The sequence below is a fragment of the Myiozetetes cayanensis genome, unplaced genomic scaffold, assembly GCF_022539395.1.
Source record: "Myiozetetes cayanensis isolate MyiCay16 unplaced genomic scaffold, myiCay2020 scf3, whole genome shotgun sequence".
Taxonomy (NCBI): domain Eukaryota; kingdom Metazoa; phylum Chordata; class Aves; order Passeriformes; family Tyrannidae; genus Myiozetetes; species Myiozetetes cayanensis.
The window spans coordinates 48,910,561-48,929,028 of record NW_026087521.1 but is presented as its reverse complement, the minus strand read 5'-3'; the positions used below and the strand labels follow the sequence as shown (position 1 = coordinate 48,929,028).

The window sequence follows — 18,468 nt, the reverse complement described above, 5'->3', positions numbered from 1 at the left end:
CAAGGACTCCAGAAGTACTACAAGTTCTCCTTTATCATGAAGTAGCTATTCCTGAAGAAAGTTTGGTTTCCTTTTTTATTTTCCTATGATATCTAGCAATCAAACATCAGAATTCCAATTTTAACTTCTGGATTAACGTAAAAATAAGAGCATTTTAATACTTTATAAAGTATTTGCAGCTTTAAGTTCAAGCCCTTCAGACAAAGATGGGGCAGGTTTTCTTTGTATATTAACTCTGTTTTATCAGACAAATTTTTAGTGTGCTCCTGATTTACGAACTCATCTGCCTACACAAACCCCATCAGAAAACTTCTGAAAAGATTATCAGAAGTTCATGCTCCAAATAATACTCCGAATCAGAAGAAGAAAAATACAAACGGACAGCAACTAGAAAGGATGGCACAGAGAGAAATTAAAACTGTTTCATTATAAGCAATAAAGATAAAGAACTTTTCTCCTGTGGATTGTAACTTTAGAATTTTATATAAAAACAATCAGCAGCCTACCTGTGTTGTTCCCTCAGCAGTTCGCTTGTTTGCCGAAGTATCTGTTGGTGGCCTGCTTGTCTGGTTTTCTGGGGGGTCAAGAAAGTGTTCATTTGCAGTATTTAATCAGTACTAATTACTGCTATCCACTATACAAATTTGGAGACAATATTCAAAATTGTTTGGTACTAAACAATCAGTATGTGGCATATCTAACATTTAGCCCTTATTTTCAATTTTAAGTATTCAAGTTTGATTAATGTGTTCCCTTCCTTGTAAATTTGACAGTGTATTATAAACATTTTATGAGCAATACCCTTGCCTATCTGAGTACAAAGTATAACTCCAACCTCTCTTCTGTCTGTATGCAAATCGACATGATACTAAACTGAAAAAATATTACAATTATTAAATATTTTTTGACCAAAAAAATTGACTGAAAAATGGATGGTTAAACAGACTGCAAAATGTATAACTGAGAAGATTTGTGCAGGAAGACTGAGTATCTTTACTAACTCAGCCAAGTATCTAAATGTATCTGAACTTAAGAAGTTGCCTGAACATTTCATGTAAACATTTAAATTCAAATTCTCTCCCTTTTTATTTTAACCAGTGTTGGCCCAAATCGGTGTTTCAATTCTGGTGAGAAAACTCTGTATACTAAGGCTATGTGAACTGCATAAAATGAGACACATTTTTTGGACACCATAGTTCCTTCTTTGTGTCACTGGGTCTCATCTGGCACAACCCCTTTTACCTTGTTTTAAATAATTTTTATTTGCTATAGAGCAAGGAGTCAATACAAAACAAAAATGTCCAGCTCCACAGAAGACATTGCAACACAGGTAACTTAGAGATGGGAAAATTAAAAGAAACTAATTCTGATGTCAAGCTCTGCTTGAGTTCATTTTAACATTATATTGTGCCAATGATGAACTTGCTATAACTCCAACTCATAAATCTTGAAGACCTCTTAGAAAAAAGAAATCCAGGTATGCAAAATCAAAAGTGCAGAGAATCATCATAGCATGGACAAGGACTGAAAGAAAGTATTTTAAAATAGTTAATCTAGATACCATTATTTGAACATTTATTGTGTTTAGAGACTTTATTTTAAATACTATAAGTGTACTTCTTTGGAACTAGGTTAGTATTCAGTAGTGGTTTTTTCTCCCATTTTATTCAGTTTCAAGTGTTGTGCAAATTAAGCTACTGATTATACTTTCCTCTCAGTATGTCTTTGCTTAGAAAGGCAGTCAAGTTATTTTGAGAGGCTGTATTAAAAATAAATACCAAGTTGTTAATGGTAGAATAGAGGAGTTTCTGACTTCCTGCTAGGAATTACATAAATCAAGTTCCAAATAAAACAAAGCTTACAAAGCCACACTGTTGACTCCTCCTAAGGAGGGATTATTTTCAACAATGTCTGAAACACATCTACCATACAGACGATTTTCATCTTGAAAATTTCAACAGAAATGCAAACCAGAAGAATCATCTCTCCAAAACACACTAACAAACAAATTTCCACAGAAGTGCAGTTTTGTCTTTCCCTCTGGCAACTGTTTTCTTCTCCCAGTGTTAACATTCAAGCATTACTTACCAATCTTGGGTGCTGCAACGGTGGGTGGTTCGGTAGGTGCCGTATTATTAAATGCAGAGACAGGAATCTTCATCTGTAGGGGCGCTCGACTGCTGGTAGCAGTATAAAGTCCTGAAGTACCCACTGTGGGCAAAGAAGTCCTTGTGGTCTGGGCAACAGGATGTGCAGTAGAAACAGCCTGTACTGCCAACGTTGTGCCTATTGACCCAGCACTGGTCGTAGAGTTCCTTTGAATACCAGGACTGGGCACATGTGGAACGCTATTTGGTTTAGTTGTGTTAGTTGATGCCAAAGACACTGTAGATTTGGTAAGGCTACCAACTGTAGATGAGTTTTGTACAGATATAAATTCAACATTGCCTGACTGTTGGTTAGAGACCAAAGTCCCTGGGTGGCCTTGCAGAAGCTGAGGCTGGGATGACACTGCAACAGGGACATGCAAGATTACGGGCAAAGACTGCAGTGAGACAGCCACTGACTGAGTATTTCCAGTGGGCACCTGGTTAGTGCCTACAACCGTAGCTGTGTTAGCTGTGGGAAGAACTGCTGTCGTCAAAGAGGTGGTGGAGGTCACTGGAGTCTGAAGCTTAGGATGTCCACTGACAACTGTTGGAGAAGGAGCAAGACTGGAAGCTGGCACTACACACAAACAAATTAATAAAAAAATTAAGTATTTGAATCGAGTGGGAAGTTTCACTGCAGCACAAGAAATGCCCTATCGTTTTAAGTGTTCAAAGTCAGGCTGGACAGGGCTTTGAGTAACCTGATCTTGTGAAAGATGTCCTGGTCCGTGGCAGTGGGGTTGGACTAGATGATCTTTAAAGGTCCCTTCCATTCTATAAACGAGGTGGTGTATGATTAATTTTTTTTGCAAATAAAGGCTATAAATACTGTTTTTCTGTTGTACACTCTGATATGCAATGGCCTAGTTAAAAACACAGTCAATACTGTACTTCTGCTTGAAAGAACTGGCGAGAGCAAAAAATATAAGGAATGATGACAAACAGGCCTGAAGAAAGATCTAAGATTTACATAGATGGGAACACATAAAATACAGCATTTTAAACACTCATTACAGGAACTATAGAGCAACTGATCCTTCACAAAACACAAGAAAAGAAAAACTATGTCAATTATGACTAACTTGCCTTGTATAGGTAGGAGTTTGCATCCAGAAGGTTCTACTTAAACCAAGTATTAATGTGTCAGAGAAAACACTCACTTTTATGCAACAGAATTTCAGGATTAAATCCAAAGATCATGAGCGTAATACACTACTGAAAGCCTATATATGTCTACTATGAGATAATTCTGTGGAAAAGATTCAGTATTCAGTATGAAAGTAAACTATTTTTAAAATCAAGGATGGTGAGACTACAATGAACGTAGTTAATGGCAGGTTTGAGTCTACATTCCCTATGAAATTTTAATCTAGAAATTCCATTTTTCAACATGATTCTTTTAAGAAACGGGGTTTGTAACATCCATTTAGTTTCCCACTCAAATTCTGTAGCCATTAGGTGGAGGGGAAGATATCAGCATCCTACTATGATCAAATACAAAAAGGGGCCTGAGCCATGTGTTTCACTTCTTGGCAGCTGAAACTCTGCCAGTTTTGCTGTCATACCCAGCATGTAGTCTCCTGAAGTATCTAATTTATCCTAATCTAATTTTGGCTGGCCAAATCAACACATTTTTTCACATACCTGGTAAGTGCATTGCACAAATATAAACCAGGAATGTGGTAGAGAGCTAACAATAATGCTTTTTCATGTCAGAAAAAAAAGAAACAAAATTGGGTTTGCTCTGTTTAGCTAGTTACTTCTTTAATGGAAAGCAATAAAACTTTTAAGAAATGTGTTTACAGTCCATAGGGAGTTTCTTACCTGTACTTATAGGTGCTTGAAAAGTTGCTGGTGTGCTCTCTCCTACATTCCTCTTTGACTCCAGCATCTGCCTCACTGTGCCAGCATTTCTACGGAATGAAGTTTCAATTAGCATTTCTCAGTAAGTCACATCAGGTATATTTATGAACAGTACAATAGTGAAAAAATCCCCTTATTTTAGAGCTATTCTTTCCATTCAGATTTTCTAAACCCATTTTTTGGTCCTCATGCAAATTAACTTTGAATATTTTCCTACTAAAAAAGTGCAGATTTATTTGTACATTTTCAAATGCTTTCACCAAGTTTGCCTTCCAGTATGAGAATTTTCTTGTTCTTGAAATTAAACTTCTACTTTTATCCACAATTTTTAACCACTGAAACAATATCCCAATTTACCTAAGAATACATTCAATACTGTCAATTTATGACTTCTGTGGAAGTAAACTGAATTTTACAACTGAAGAGCAATGAAGGAAAAGGAAGAACACTTTAATAATAATAATAAAAAAAAACCAACTAGGATTATCCATGACGTGAGGTGTCTGAAGTATCCTACTGTAAATTTTAACATGGTCACAGCGATGTGGTTTGCTTACCGATACGTGGCATTGTTTGTATTTGCAGTGTCAGCTGCTGTTTTCCCTGGAGATGCAGGTGGATTTGCTGTATTCTACACCGAATGAGAGAGAGAGAGTGAAAGAAAAGCCACAACAACTCTAAGTCAGCTTGCAAACTTATGCTTTCATTCTATTTCATATCCACTCACTTCTGTGTGATAGATTCAGTTTCTGAAGCCAACACTGCAGGAGAACTTTACAACCCCCTAAAATCTCCTTAGTCCTACCTGCCTCCCTCTCCCAAGTCCTACTTGCCTCCCTCTCCTATATCCTCTCTTTCCTTTTGCCCCTCCACCCCAGAATCAAGGTATTGGGTTTCACTCTTATTTACACTGCACTCTTCATACTGAAGTAAATCAGATTCAGTTATATACAGCTTAAGGTGTTTTCATGCTAATAATGGCTAAAGAAGCTTCTGTACAAATCAGAATTACAAAACAGATGTTAAAAAACCTTTTCTTATCAGTGTCTTTAACCAAACCAGAAAAACCTACTTTGTGAATGCCACTGAATAACCAAATCACATCTCTCTGCATATAAATTTTCTTTATTTTTCAACAAAAGGTTTAGGTTAACTCAGAAAAAGAAAACCAAACCACAACATTATCTAATTCTTACTTCCTGTCTCTTCTTCCAGTCCTCCTTGACTGTTCCAAACCGCTTTGTCAATCTAGAAATTTTAGCCTAAATGGGAAGAAGATGAAAACAAACAAAACCATAAATGTCCTCCCCAAGAATCATCAAAGAAATTATACAAACTAAAAGATAAATAACTAACACATCAAGTCGAAGACTATCTTGGTATGAGGGAAAATTATTCTTCCTTGAAATACAGTACAACTGTATTATTTCAGAACAGCAGAAAGACAAATCTGCGTATCACAATCCAGCTATCATAGAGACAACTTGAATTGTTTTCCTTCCTATTCACAAACTGAATCCCTCTTTCATGATCACACAAAACTCTACATTCATGAAAGCCTTATATGATGTTATTAATTTGACAGTGTAACTGATGGCTAAAGACACTGGTAAACAACTATACTGAAAGCGTCTTAGCAGTTAAAAAGTCAACATAAAATGTCTGGGGCAGTGAGAGGAAAGAGTGGTGTAGTAGGAACTGGTCTGGCAAACTCCATATTTCTTCTAATGCTAAGACAGTCTTATTGTTTGAAGTTGTTATGACATGAGCTTTTAATTGTCTTGTCACTTCAAAATTGTTTGACTTTTGTGACGTTCTTCATGTCACCACTACGTATTTTTTATAAGAATACAAGAAAGCATATTGCATTCAGCACTAGCTATTTGTTTTCTTGCTAATTATTTAGTTTCTGGGTAAACAACATGTGATGTAGAATGTTCAAACAAACTCCAGTGGCATTCTCCTCTTCTTTCTGCGCTTTTCCATTTTTAAGCAAATTTCTGGCTTCATAGAGGCATTAGATATTTTCATACCTAGCATTTATTTGAAAAATGTCATCTAACAGAACAGCACAGAATGGAAAGGAGAATGGAGAAGTGGTCTACTAGCAGCTAATGAATCAGTTTGCCAGAAGGAAGACCTGTTTTGGGTTTTTTTGATGATTAATCGGTTGCATTCCTCTTTCTGAGTAGGAAAATACAGTTTTACAACTCAAAAAGAACATCAGCATTTGCTGCTCCCCCACCCTCTTCTCCTCTTGAGAAGCCAAAATGGCTTCCCTACTGACAACTACAGGACACTACTAAATTCTGAGGAACTTATTTTTGAATTTGACCCCAGTATGCAGTTGAACACACAAACACTCACCTGTAGTTCAGTAAATGCAGTTTTATGCCTCTTGGTACATTCAGCTTTCTCTATTCGGGCTTTCAAGTCTGCTAGAGTCTTGTCAAATACCACACACTGTAAAGTGGTAAGTTTTTCTTCTAACAGTTTCTGGATAACCTGCAAAATTATACAAAAAATAACAACTCAATTCCAAAATTTGGGGGACCATCTATAAAAATATTCTCAACTCTTAGCCAGTATCCTGCTATGAACAGAACAATGACAACTGTTGTGCCCTGTCAATCAAATAAATCTATAGACACCAATAAGTATGTGGTTGCACAGCTAAGAAGCTTCTGTATCTGCTTTGGCAAATACAAATACAAATGGTCCCTCTTTGCCATTAATTCAAGAAATTAATTTCACTGCTGTATGGTAATTGCATAAAATCTTACTGCATATAAAAAGAATCTTAACAACAGAAAATATTTTCCTCAAGTGCAGTGTTTACACAAAGTTTTCTTCTTACTTTTCTGTTCTTGAGAGGGACACTGGCATTCAAAGAACAGAAACTGAAGACAGTCAACAAAACCTTATTTCTGAGATGCATTTTCCCCTAGGAAAAAAAGCAGTGTTGCTTTTCTTGCAGAAGCTAAAAACAGAAAAGGACTGATTTTCATGTAAACTTCTTACTTAAATTTTTTCTCCCTTTTATACCTTTTGCAGTGCAAAAAAAATTTCTTGGGAAACAAAAATAAATAGGCAACAAACGTGGCTCAGTTTTTGCCATTTTTGTTTAATGAAGTTTCAACACACTAGCTAACTAATGGAAAAATAGTACAATTTTTTTTCTTCAAGATCATAGGTTCCTTACACAGCAATGGTGCAATCAGGCAATTAACAGTTCTACAAAAATCTGCAAAATGTGATGTTGATTGCACTCTTGTTTGGAGACACCTTCTTCAAAGTTAGATAGATAGCGCATCACATATAAGCTTCCTACACTGAAATAACACCTTTACCAAGATTCTCAGACTAGAGTCATATGAGACTTAAACTATTGTATACATTTCAAATATAACTCCTGCAGCATAGTTTTCACATGATATTTGGTCTTTTATTAAAAGTAGGGCAATGTAGGACTTTATACAAAATAAGCCAACTTTTATTATTTGAATTATATCCAATGCTCAACCACAAAAAAGAGAAAGTGTTTGGAGCTGCAGGGAAAGGATAGCTAATTCAGAGATGGTAACACAAGTGACAGGTGCATGTATGTTTTTCGCTCTGCACCTCCATTCTACCTTTTGTAATTTTTGGTCAACATCCTTTCTAGCTGTAATTTTTACTTGGAGTTCTGCTTCATAATCTTCTCCCATGCACCGACGATGTTTAAAATGAACATCATCCATGTCCTCAGATTTGGAACGCTTTCTCTTTGATGCTTCACCTGGAACAATTAGATACAACTGCTTGTGAGGAACTCTTGAAAAAACAGATATCTGCAGAATGCCATGATTACTACGAAGTTTCATTTATCTGCAATTTAGGCTTTTTCATTCTAAACCAGTAAGAATGCCTTTGGGAAAACAACATGCTTGATGACATCAAAGCAAAAAACCAGTCCCTTTGGTATCTGTACATTACTGCCCTGTGAGTTCTGCTTCGTGATTCACCAAATCACTACCCCATATGCAAAATGACTCTAATACCACCATTCCCTCCCCAGAATTTCCCTCCAGTTCTTCCGGTGCCTATCAGCACCATCCTATAATGAAATACGGCTTCTCCTCTTTTGAAAAAGGAATCATCTTCTAGGATTCCAGCCAAATAAAACTGCATCTCATTCTAACTGTGCCAGCAATGAACGGTATTTACCTGCCATGAAGTTTTAACCTGTACCTCCAACACCTGACTCAAAAAACATTCCAACTTTTTTCTTACTTCTTGGGTACGAAGTAAAAATCTAACAAAAGAACAGGCCAAAACCAGAATTGTATTATAAAAGTAATTTTCATCACAGCGATGAAGCACAAAAGAACCAAAGAGACCTAATTCACTCCTCCAGCTCCTGGCACTGTGTCCAGCAGAAAATTCCTGAGGACAGGAGTGACATCTGTTTTCATATAATCTTCAAGAAGGACAACAAGGACAAAGGGAATTACAGGATGGTCAGCCTTACCTCAATCACTGGGAACATGATGGAACAAGTAATTCTAAAAACTAGCGCTAAACCCATTCAGGTGGTGGTGATGCGGAATAGTCAGAATGGATTTATCAAGGACAAGTCATGCATTATCAGCTTGTTACCAAAAAAATTGTACTTTCTTCTAAAAAAGAGTCTATGTAGCAGTGGGGGAAGGTGTTGGAAAATTCTTTTAACTTTAGTACAATAGTGTTTTGACCCCTACATCTGTGACTATTAGTCTTGCGTCAGCTACTGTTTCCTTATTTACCTGTATCAGTGACTAATTTGTACTAGCAAATATCTTACTTTTGAGAACTAGGATTGTGTGTCAGTGCAAAGAATGATGAAGTACGTTACAACATACTGACCTGACCCCATATTTAAGATACTCTCAAGGAGAAAAGATTCATTAGAACATCTGCAACCATATCCCAGTAAGTCCACAGAACTAATTAGTATATGTGCATGTACTCGAGAAACGTAATATGTAATAGAATTGTGATGAATATTATTAGTGTCATGAACGTAACCTGGTCTGTTAGGTTGCTGGGTGTGCATGCTTTATGGAGCTATTCTCATGCACCCAGCATGCTGAATAAAGTAACGTGGGCTTTCTAACCTAGCAACTCGTTGGAGAGTTTATTTCATGGGTTGCAGTGACAAGCCTGATAGCTGCCTATGGTGAGACAACTGGCTTGGTGGATGAGGGGAGAGCAGTGGATGTTGTTTATCTTTAGTAATGTTTTTGACATTCAAAACATCCTCAGCGACAAATTCAAGATGTATGGCCTAGATAATTGGACTGGCTCAACTGAGGAGATCCAACAGCTGTGATTAGTGGCACATAGTCCAGCTGGAGCTCCTCACTAGTTAAGTACACCAGCAGATGCTACTGGTACCAACATTAACATCTTCATTTATGACCTAGACAATGGGATAAGAGGACAATTTGCAAATGATACAAGACTGGAAGGAGCGATTGCTACAATAAATGGTTATACAGCCATTCAGTCACATGGACAAATTGGAGAAATGGGCAAACAAGAACCTCATGAATTTTAACAAAAGGGAATGCAAATTACTGCACTTGGGTAGGGATAAACACAAGTACTAGTACAGGCTGGGAACTCACTAGCTGGAAAACAGCTTTGCAGAAAAGGCCCGGCTGGTCTTCATGCATATGAAGTTGAACACGGGCCAGCAATGTGCACTGAAGGCCAACAATATCCTTGGCTGCCTGAAGATGAGTATATTGCCAGCAGGCTGAGGGAGGTAATTAGTCCTCTCTAATCAGGAGATGTGAGACTGAACCTTGACTCTTATGTCCAGTTCTGGGCTTCTAAATACAAGAAAGATCTAAGAATACCGGAGAGAGTGCAGTGTAGATTCACCAAGGTGTTTTACAGACTGGAGCATCCATCATGAGCTGGAATTGTTTAACTGGAGAAGGCCATTAGGGCAGAGTGAACAAAGAGCAAGACTGTTAATGAGCACCAGTAACAGGACAAAAGAAATGGATGTAAACTGAAATACAGGAAATTCCACTCAGGCATATAAAAGCTTTTTTACTGTGAGGGTGGTCTAACACTGGAAGTAGAACACTGGAAGGTTGTGGAATCCCCACCTGGGGAGATACTCAAAACCTCTGTCTGGACACAGTTCTGAGCAAACTGACCTGGTTTTAAATAGGGGCTTTGAACTAGATAATCACCAAAGGTCCCCTCCCACTTCAATGATTCTGTGCTTCTAATACAAACCACCCAGTGAAGTGTAACATTTTTAACATTACGTACTTCTCTCTGTCTGTTTCTCTTCTTCTTTGCGGGCCTCTTCTCCTTCTTTGTTCTCCTCGCCCTCATTTATTCTCTCCTCCTTCACCTCTTCTATAAACAGAAGAAAGAACTCCACATGTTACTTAGACCTCCAAAAGTCTCATAATGGTTCTAGTTTGACTAGCAAATTCAGAATACTTATTAAAAACCATGTCATGGAAGACAAGAGAAATAAGAATGACAGACAGGAAATGCAGATATGAAAAAATAAGAGAATACCCTTAAAACAAAAATTTGAACTATCATCTAACACAATAAGATTCACTTCTGAATCTGCTTAGCAATAAAATCAGAATTACTGAGCCATAATAACTATAATAACTGAGGTAACAAAATGTCTCTGTTACCTCTGAAACGAAAAATGTATTTTTAAACTGTGCTGAAGTTCTCAACAAATTATTTTAGCTTATTTTTCACACAGGGAAAATGTATAAAAATTTCAGCAACAAATTACTAGTATGTTTCTCTATTTACAACTGGCAAATTCAACCATAATCTTTATAGTAGAAAAGGTCTAGATTCTTCTTTGGCTGACAAATACGAATTTTCATTTAAAGTTTCTTGCTAATACGAATCTTGATAATACAATATCACAAGTGAGAACCAGTCATTTAAAACTATACAGTTTAGGAAATGCTTAAATAAAGAAAAATCTGAATCCACGAACAGACAGAGGTTAAAATGAAAAATGCTAACGTTTCCTGAAAAACTTTATTATCTGTTCCATGACATTCCCTTATGTGTTTCATACAGGTTGTATTTGCTACCTCTACACTGGCTGGATACAACCTATAACTATTGCTTTTGAGATTACATTAGAATCTATTCAGAATATAACAGAGCAACTCAGCACTGTGCTATGCACATCTTGTTCTGTACACTTCTTCTATTTTCTATACTTGTTTTGTCATTACACAGAGTTTACTACCTTTTTCAGGGAAAGTTCTGGCTGCAAAGGTATGCTTGATGCTCTCTTAAGATTAAATTTTACTTCTATTATGAAGAACATTTTCATGATTTAAAACAAGTCAATAAATCAGAAAAAGGAAGGAGTCAGAAAATAAAAATCTGAAACTACGAATTTTTTTTGTTAATTTATGCAAGGAATAATAATCAGAATATAAATTCTTCAAAGCCCAGCTGATTTACTTTTAAAATAATAAAACCGGCATAGTGCCTATGCCACCTGCTTTTTAAGACTTAGAGATAAGCTTCATGTATTTAAGTGTTAAGAATAAAATAGGACTCATTTACCTAAGAATCTAAATGAGAGTCACTAAGTTCAAGAGAACATTTCCCACAATTCATGGATTTTAATATTCAGCTGAAAGACACAAATATTCCACGGAAAGATACACACACCTGGAATGTCTTTAACACATGTCACAAGCTTCAAAGTTAAGTTTTTCTCAGTTCTGTGTAGAGCACAAGTAATTTCAGGGATGAAGAAGTCCTTCCCTTACAAACTTCCATCACTGGGAAGAAATCTAGCTCATTTAACTAAAAATTGGTTTAAACACAATGCCCACTAAACCTCTCTAGTTATGGAGGAGAAAATTTTACAACTATCAGCTTATTTTTCACTGATAATTTGTGTGGATCTCAACACAAAGATACAAAGGTGTTTTGGGGTTTTTTAATCTTAACAGGGTCTAAAAACTTTCAGTGCCTGTTATGTCACTTTTAAGAAGATGGAGCCAGACTTATTGTAGAGGTGCATAGCAAACCATAAGAGACAACACATGTAAGCAGAAATGAGAGATTCTAACCAATAAAAAGAAAAATGAACACATGAAGAAAGCCAGGTTGCCCAGAGAGGTCATTCAGTCTTATCAAGGGAAGTTTTCAACACCGAACTAGATAAAGTTCTGAGCTACCTTGTCCATTTCAGAGTTAACCCTACTTTAAACAGGAGACTGGACTAGAGACCTCTTTAGGTCTTCTTGTATACCATAAAATATATTAAAAAAATAAATCAAGTGAATCAAACACAAAGCAAAATATCTTTGTTCTATTTATTACATTTTAGTTGGGAAAAAAATCCATAAAGGACTGAAAGATTACAACTGATGAATCCAATATCCATTAGCGGACAGGTAGTTCTATCACAACATATGAACAAAACTTCATGCTTAGTTATCTGCCACTACCATATTCTGAAGTTCTCTTTTCAGAAGACAGGCTGTACTTTTTTAACTCTTAACTGCAGGGATTTTTCTTAAAAGGTTGTATAGAGAAGCCTAGAATCTAGGTGTCTAGAATGCACTTGAAGTGATAGCAATTCTGAGAAAGACTTCAGATTTGCTCTGGCAGAGATACTTACTTGGTCCAACTTGACAGATTAGGTAAGAGACAGAACATAGCAACAGCTCCCTGAGGCAAAAACAACAGTTCACCTAATCCAAGATCCTACTTCCAACACTTTCATGTCAGCTGATCAAGGAGGGAGGAGTATGAGGAAAAAAGAACAATTACACACAGTCCCAGAAAACTTCCACAGCTTTCTGAAAAATTGTGGGTGAAAGACCTCCAGAGTCTTAGGGTTTCTGTCCTTGGTAGCCTTCAAGAAAATTCCTCTTCCACGGAAGACAAATGTAGGTAAACTTCTGGCAGAACTCCATATTTCTCCACATGGAAAATCACCTCTTCTTTCATGCCTTGATCCTGCCTCTCATTTTTTCCTTTCCTTCATTTGATACATGTGGTTCTTGTGGAGGAAAAGACAGGAAATACCTATTCTCCACATCACTTGCTGTTTTTCACATCTTTGTCGTATCTCTACTCCAACTTTTTTACAGACTAAAAGACTCTACTGTAACATACATTCCATCTTTGTCCAAAAGTTCTCTTTCTGATATGATTTGAGTCAGGAAGTGAAGAAGCTGTAGGAGGAAATGACCTGACAATGTATAACAAAGAGGGCATAAGGTACGACTCTGCACAGGCAAAACCTCAAGCCTCGCACAGTGCAAGGACACAGGGACAGCTAAAGGCTACACTCAAAATAATAATAATAATAATAATAAATGGAGATTTTAGACATTAAGGAATAAGAAGCCTGTGACTTCCAACAACAGAATGAAGACTCCCTCTCTACCTGCAAATCTGAAGTTACTGAATGGGTATAGCACTGATAAAACATTATGAGGAACTGCTTTGCTCAGCCTCAATGAGTGAACACTAATTAGAGATTGTATCACTGTCTTCCATCACATAAAGGGAGGGCAGAGAGAAGACAGAACCACTACTCTTTGAGGTGCACAGCAACAGAACTGGAGGCAGTGGACACAAGCTGGAACACAGAAGATGCCAATTAAGAAAGTTCTTCACTGTTAAGGTTGGTTAAATATTAGGCCACCCAGGAAGAAGTTATGGTTTATCCATCCGTGGAGAAGCACAGAAGTAAACTGCCAAGGTCCCTGAGCCATGTGATATAACTGGACCTGCTTTGAGTAGGAGGCTGAAATAAACACCATCAGAGGGTTAAATTAAAATTACTCCATGATCTTCCCTATTGCTTTTTCATGTACTTTTCAGTTCTGAGCTATCTTCTTTGACATGGGGAGTGGGAAGGACAGGGAATTAACAAAAACATTTAAGACCGCGGCATCTCATGGTAAAGTTTCCCTCAGCTTCTTAATTTGTTTCCAGCGTTCTTTACTTGCTTTCTTCAACTTCCACTCTCTCAGTATTTCTTCAAAGCTGCCTTCTATAATCCTGGAAAATTTTTCTTAAGTGGTGAGTCAGTTCTACTTTCCTATCAAGTTCTGAACGTTTTTGTACTCATGCGACCCAGTTTGTAGATAACCACAATGAGTTTCATCTGCCATGTTTATCCCTCAGTCATTCAGCATTGTAAAATTCTTCTCCAGTTTTTCACAATAACATCAGCAAACTGTCACCTCACTACTTACCATTAATTTTAGGCAAATTATTAATTCTGTCACACAGTGCAGTCTCTGGAACAGATAACTGCAGATTTATTTTTCATTCTTCGACTTATTATTCCTTCCATGAGGACTTTCTATCTTACATGAAGACAATTTAATTTCCAAAAATGCTCGGTAAGAAATCAGTTGTGCTTGGATATCCAAGAGAATTCAAATACATCAATCAGGTCTTCCTTATCATGTGCTTGTTTGCATTCCCAAAGGGCTCCAAGGTTTTCTAATGTATGATCTTTTGTTACAAAAATCTGTGACAACATAACTATTGTATTTACTAATTCCACCTGAGAAAAAAGTTCTCTTAATCTGTCCATTTGAATAAAAGCTTCTAGTATCATTCTTCCATTGTTGTTTAGCCATGATGGTTTTCATCTGGACTTCTTGAAATCTTACTTCTTAACTCAACAGTTTGCACCTGTGCCTCCAACAGAGCATCTTGAAATGATCTTCATATGGTCTCCACAGTTTTAATTTTCACAGACTCTTTCCAGAAGTTATTTGTTAACTTCTAAGATAACTCTACTTGTTTTCTCATACAATTGTTTCCTGCCCATGCAACCTCTCTGCTATTATCTTTGTTGCTTTTTCTGGACAATGACCAAATTTCATTTTATGAACAGTCTCAGTTACTGCCATGCAACTGTAAAAGTCAAACTATTATAGCTAATAAGTAAAACAACTAGTCAAGAGAATTTGTTTTGTCACCAAAACTGAAAATCTGAAAAAATATTGCTGGATACAGTCAATTCAAACTTCAGCAAACAGTAGTCCAGTATTTAGTATTAACTTCAGCCTTTTTGCTCAGAGCAAACTCCTCTGTGACCGCTGTTTTTTCGCTGGGTAAGATGGAAAAAGCAACCCTAATGTCTCCAGTAACAGAACCCTTAAACTGCAGAAGAAACTATGGAATCTACCTTATCTCTGTTTAATTAGCACAAATTCAAAGGTAAATACCAGAAAAGGAGGAGTCTGAAACATGGCTGAAGAGACATTCTTATCTCCATTTCACTAGCTGTTTAGAGACTGAGGATTCAGAATCTCACATTAGTGAAAGACAGTCTTATCAACAGTGAAACAAGACTTGATAAAGTGTGGTTACAAACTTCCCAGAGGCTGAAAAACACCTGAATCTTGTTTAAGCTATGGAATTTCTACCCAGTCAAGCATATTTAAAACCACTTAGCTTAGCATGGTCATCATTTCATAAAAAGCTATACAAGGGGTGAGAGGAGGGAGGACAAGAAAAGAACAACAGCAAAAAAATCCAACCCCAAGATGATCTGAAACATATCTTTCTTAATTACAGATAGAAGAGCAGTGTCAAGTTATCTGTAAATTATTAATCTGTTTTATTTTCACAAGTGCAATAATATGACAAGGAATGCCTCACGTAAAAAAAAAGAAAAAAAAGCTTACAAAACTCTGACAATAATATAGAGGACATCCATCCAGTTTAACTTAAACAATCTTCTGCTAACTACATGAAGAGATTAAAGTACTAGCTTCCCACACTTCACATTTAAAAGCATTAATCAGTTGCCATAGTTGTCAAAGTCAGATAAACCCCACTATGAGTTAAATGAATAACAGCCTTGCATTTTTCATTAAACCTTTCCAACACTGTCTTCTAGTGAAAAAAAAGAAGTTACAACAAATAGGAATTGTGGTATGCCTGGATTACAAATATGTTGTCCTTCTTACCATTTATTTCCACATTAAAGGCGGCTGAAACCCCTTCTTCCCCACAGAAGCAGTAAATTAATGCATTTCTCTTCTTACAAATCCTTCTGTTCCATCTCTGGCAATTACTCATCCTCCCCCTTTTTCCACCCACCACCTCACCCAAGTTTGCACCTAAATTTGCAAAGAGTATGAAAAACAAAACCCAAAACCCCAAATCAAAACAAACCAGATCTCTAAGATGACAGTTTTTTGGTGTTACGATAGTTTTTTGGTGTTACTTTCATTTTTTCCTGGGCCTCAAATGCCACCCTTGAAAACTGCAAGACTACATAACATAACTAGAAGGTAACACTGCCTTTTTGATTCAGAAACATGAAACTAGTGTGTCATTCTAAAAAAAGAACAAAATCTCAAAGTTGAATAGAAACCACCAATTTAGAAAATTCTTACCTGGAAGACTTGACTTGTTTGGTACTATCCCTTCAACCCGTTCCTCTTTCTCATCACAGGGATCCTCTTCATCAGACAGTACTAAGAAAGCCTCTTTTGGCAGACTTTCATTGCTTTCCTGCTTGGATGGTGAACCCAAAGAGTTGTCTATTTTCTCTTCTAAATCTGGGGCTGTGTCATCCACTGGAAGCAGAGAACTTTTAGAAAAACAGCTCAGATCATCTTCAGAAGGGGCTAGTTTTTCCAAAATTGGAATAATTTCATCTGTTTCCATAGAGTCAGTATTGTCCGAGATACTTTGACTTGGCTCATCTAATGTCTTTGGAACAGTGGTTTCTGAAAGACTTGCACTCCCCTCTCGTTTTTCCTGGTCAGCTTCCATACTGCTAGAGATGGCTGCTTCTCCAACAGCCTCTTCAACAGTTACTACTACTTCAGTCCTCTTTTCCCCACCAGGTGAACTGGAATTAACGGTTATATTATCTGTTTCTCCCTTTTCTTCAGAAGAGTCAGTAATATCATAGACTGGTTTACTTTCACCTTCCAATGGGATGTCATTCTTACTTTGGTCCAAATTATCTTTTGTATTATTTTGTTCATGCAAGTTGTCTTTATTGCTACCAAGCACGCTATTTTCTGCCTCACAAGCTACTGGAGTATCAGTATCTTTATCTTGCTCAGGAGTATTATTTTCTGGAGACAGCGTTAGAGGTTTGGGTTCTGTGTCATTGAGTATGTTTCCTGCCCTACTTTCAGGGCTTTTGGCCTCATTAATTTCATTAGAGGCTGTTCTTTCCTCTTCTGAGTTAACACACAAGTCAACTATGCCATTAACTTCCTTCTTGTCCTCCATACAGTCTGAATTGCTTAAAGGGGAATTTAAATCAGAATCTCCATTCTCATGTTTTCCATTTAACAATTTCACTTCAGTTGTCTTCAACAGCTCCTCTTTAACCTTATAGACAGCTTCAAGTTGTTGTCGATCGCTTACTCTCATTGTTTTTCGCGCTTTAAAGACTTTTTTCTGAGGTTCATCTGTGCTGTCCATCTTGACTCTTAAAAAAAAAAAAAAGAATTGTGAAGGTAAAAATTTATCATCATTATTTTAGTACTAGTCCTGTAGCATTTAGCACATTTTAAAGTAACCAGTTTAACTGTATCAACAAAAACCAAGAAACAACTGTCAACACAATTAAATTCCTGACCTCACAAAAAGTGAATACAAGTTTTTATATATGTTGCACAAATCCTTGTATGCAAAGATCACAGACATCACACACTAGGCAGTAGTATTCTGACTACACATTTTAAACCAGATGTCTCAGATGCTATACTAAGGCATGAGTCAGCAGCCTTTCTTCTCATAAAAAAGTAAAAATAAATATAAACTGATAGGTCAAGAATATTTCTATCTTTCTGAAAATATGTAATTTCATGAGTTTCAAACAGAATTAACAACTGGGGCAAATGACAGGATTTTTATACCAAGTTACTTTAAAAAAACTTCATTATATAGAAAACATTTCTGAACGTTTCATTAAGATATTGTTTTTATACAGACCTTCATCTTCTATATCTATACAATGGTTAACTGAACATGGGTTTTTAAAGCATTTTCATTCAATTTGCAATAATATTTTACTAAGACTATTTTTGGCCATAAAAACTACAGGTGATGCAGCACCTTGTAGAAAAATTTCCACTTTCAAGTAAAATAGGTGGGTTCGCCCTCTATACCATTATATTCACTTCATTCACCCACACAAATATCAAGAAAAATAGGAACATTTATTTAAAAATTAAGAAAAATAATGATAGAAAATACTTTATCAAATCAATAAATGGAGATAAATTCGGCATTACCTAAGAATTTACAATGATTTTGTTGAAATACAAGAAAATCTTATTTGTTTTCATTAAACAAAGCAAATCCACAGGGATTTTTAAAATAATTTTCCCCCACATGGTCTTGCTTTAGGGCCTAGTTTTAAAGGATTATGTAAGACAATGTTCAGAAGCAGAAAGCA

General features: G+C 36.5%; 1 protein-coding gene across 9 annotated transcripts in view; it reads right to left on the bottom strand.

The window, feature by feature from the left end:
• Positions 1-18,468, bottom strand: part of ATF7IP (activating transcription factor 7 interacting protein) — an 83,230-nt gene that overhangs the window by 31,744 nt on the left and 33,018 nt on the right. For 8 of the 9 annotated variants that reach the window (XM_050325289.1, XM_050325281.1, XM_050325282.1 and 5 more), the window contains exons 2-10: positions 16,442-17,496; positions 10,323-10,412; positions 7,646-7,791; positions 6,381-6,518; positions 5,210-5,275; positions 4,571-4,644; positions 3,975-4,063; positions 2,089-2,727; positions 507-574 (exon numbers count right to left, since the gene is read on the bottom strand). In XM_050325289.1, coding sequence (XP_050181246.1) covers positions 507-574; positions 2,089-2,727; positions 3,975-4,063; positions 4,571-4,644; positions 5,210-5,275; positions 6,381-6,518; positions 7,646-7,791; positions 10,323-10,412; positions 16,442-17,489 — 2,358 coding nt within the window. In that variant the 5' untranslated portion in view covers positions 17,490-17,496. The remainder of the gene's footprint in view (positions 1-506; positions 575-2,088; positions 2,728-3,974; positions 4,064-4,570; positions 4,645-5,209; positions 5,276-6,380; positions 6,519-7,645; positions 7,792-10,322; positions 10,413-16,441; positions 17,497-18,468) is intronic. The other variant, XM_050325290.1, reaches the window with a different exon arrangement.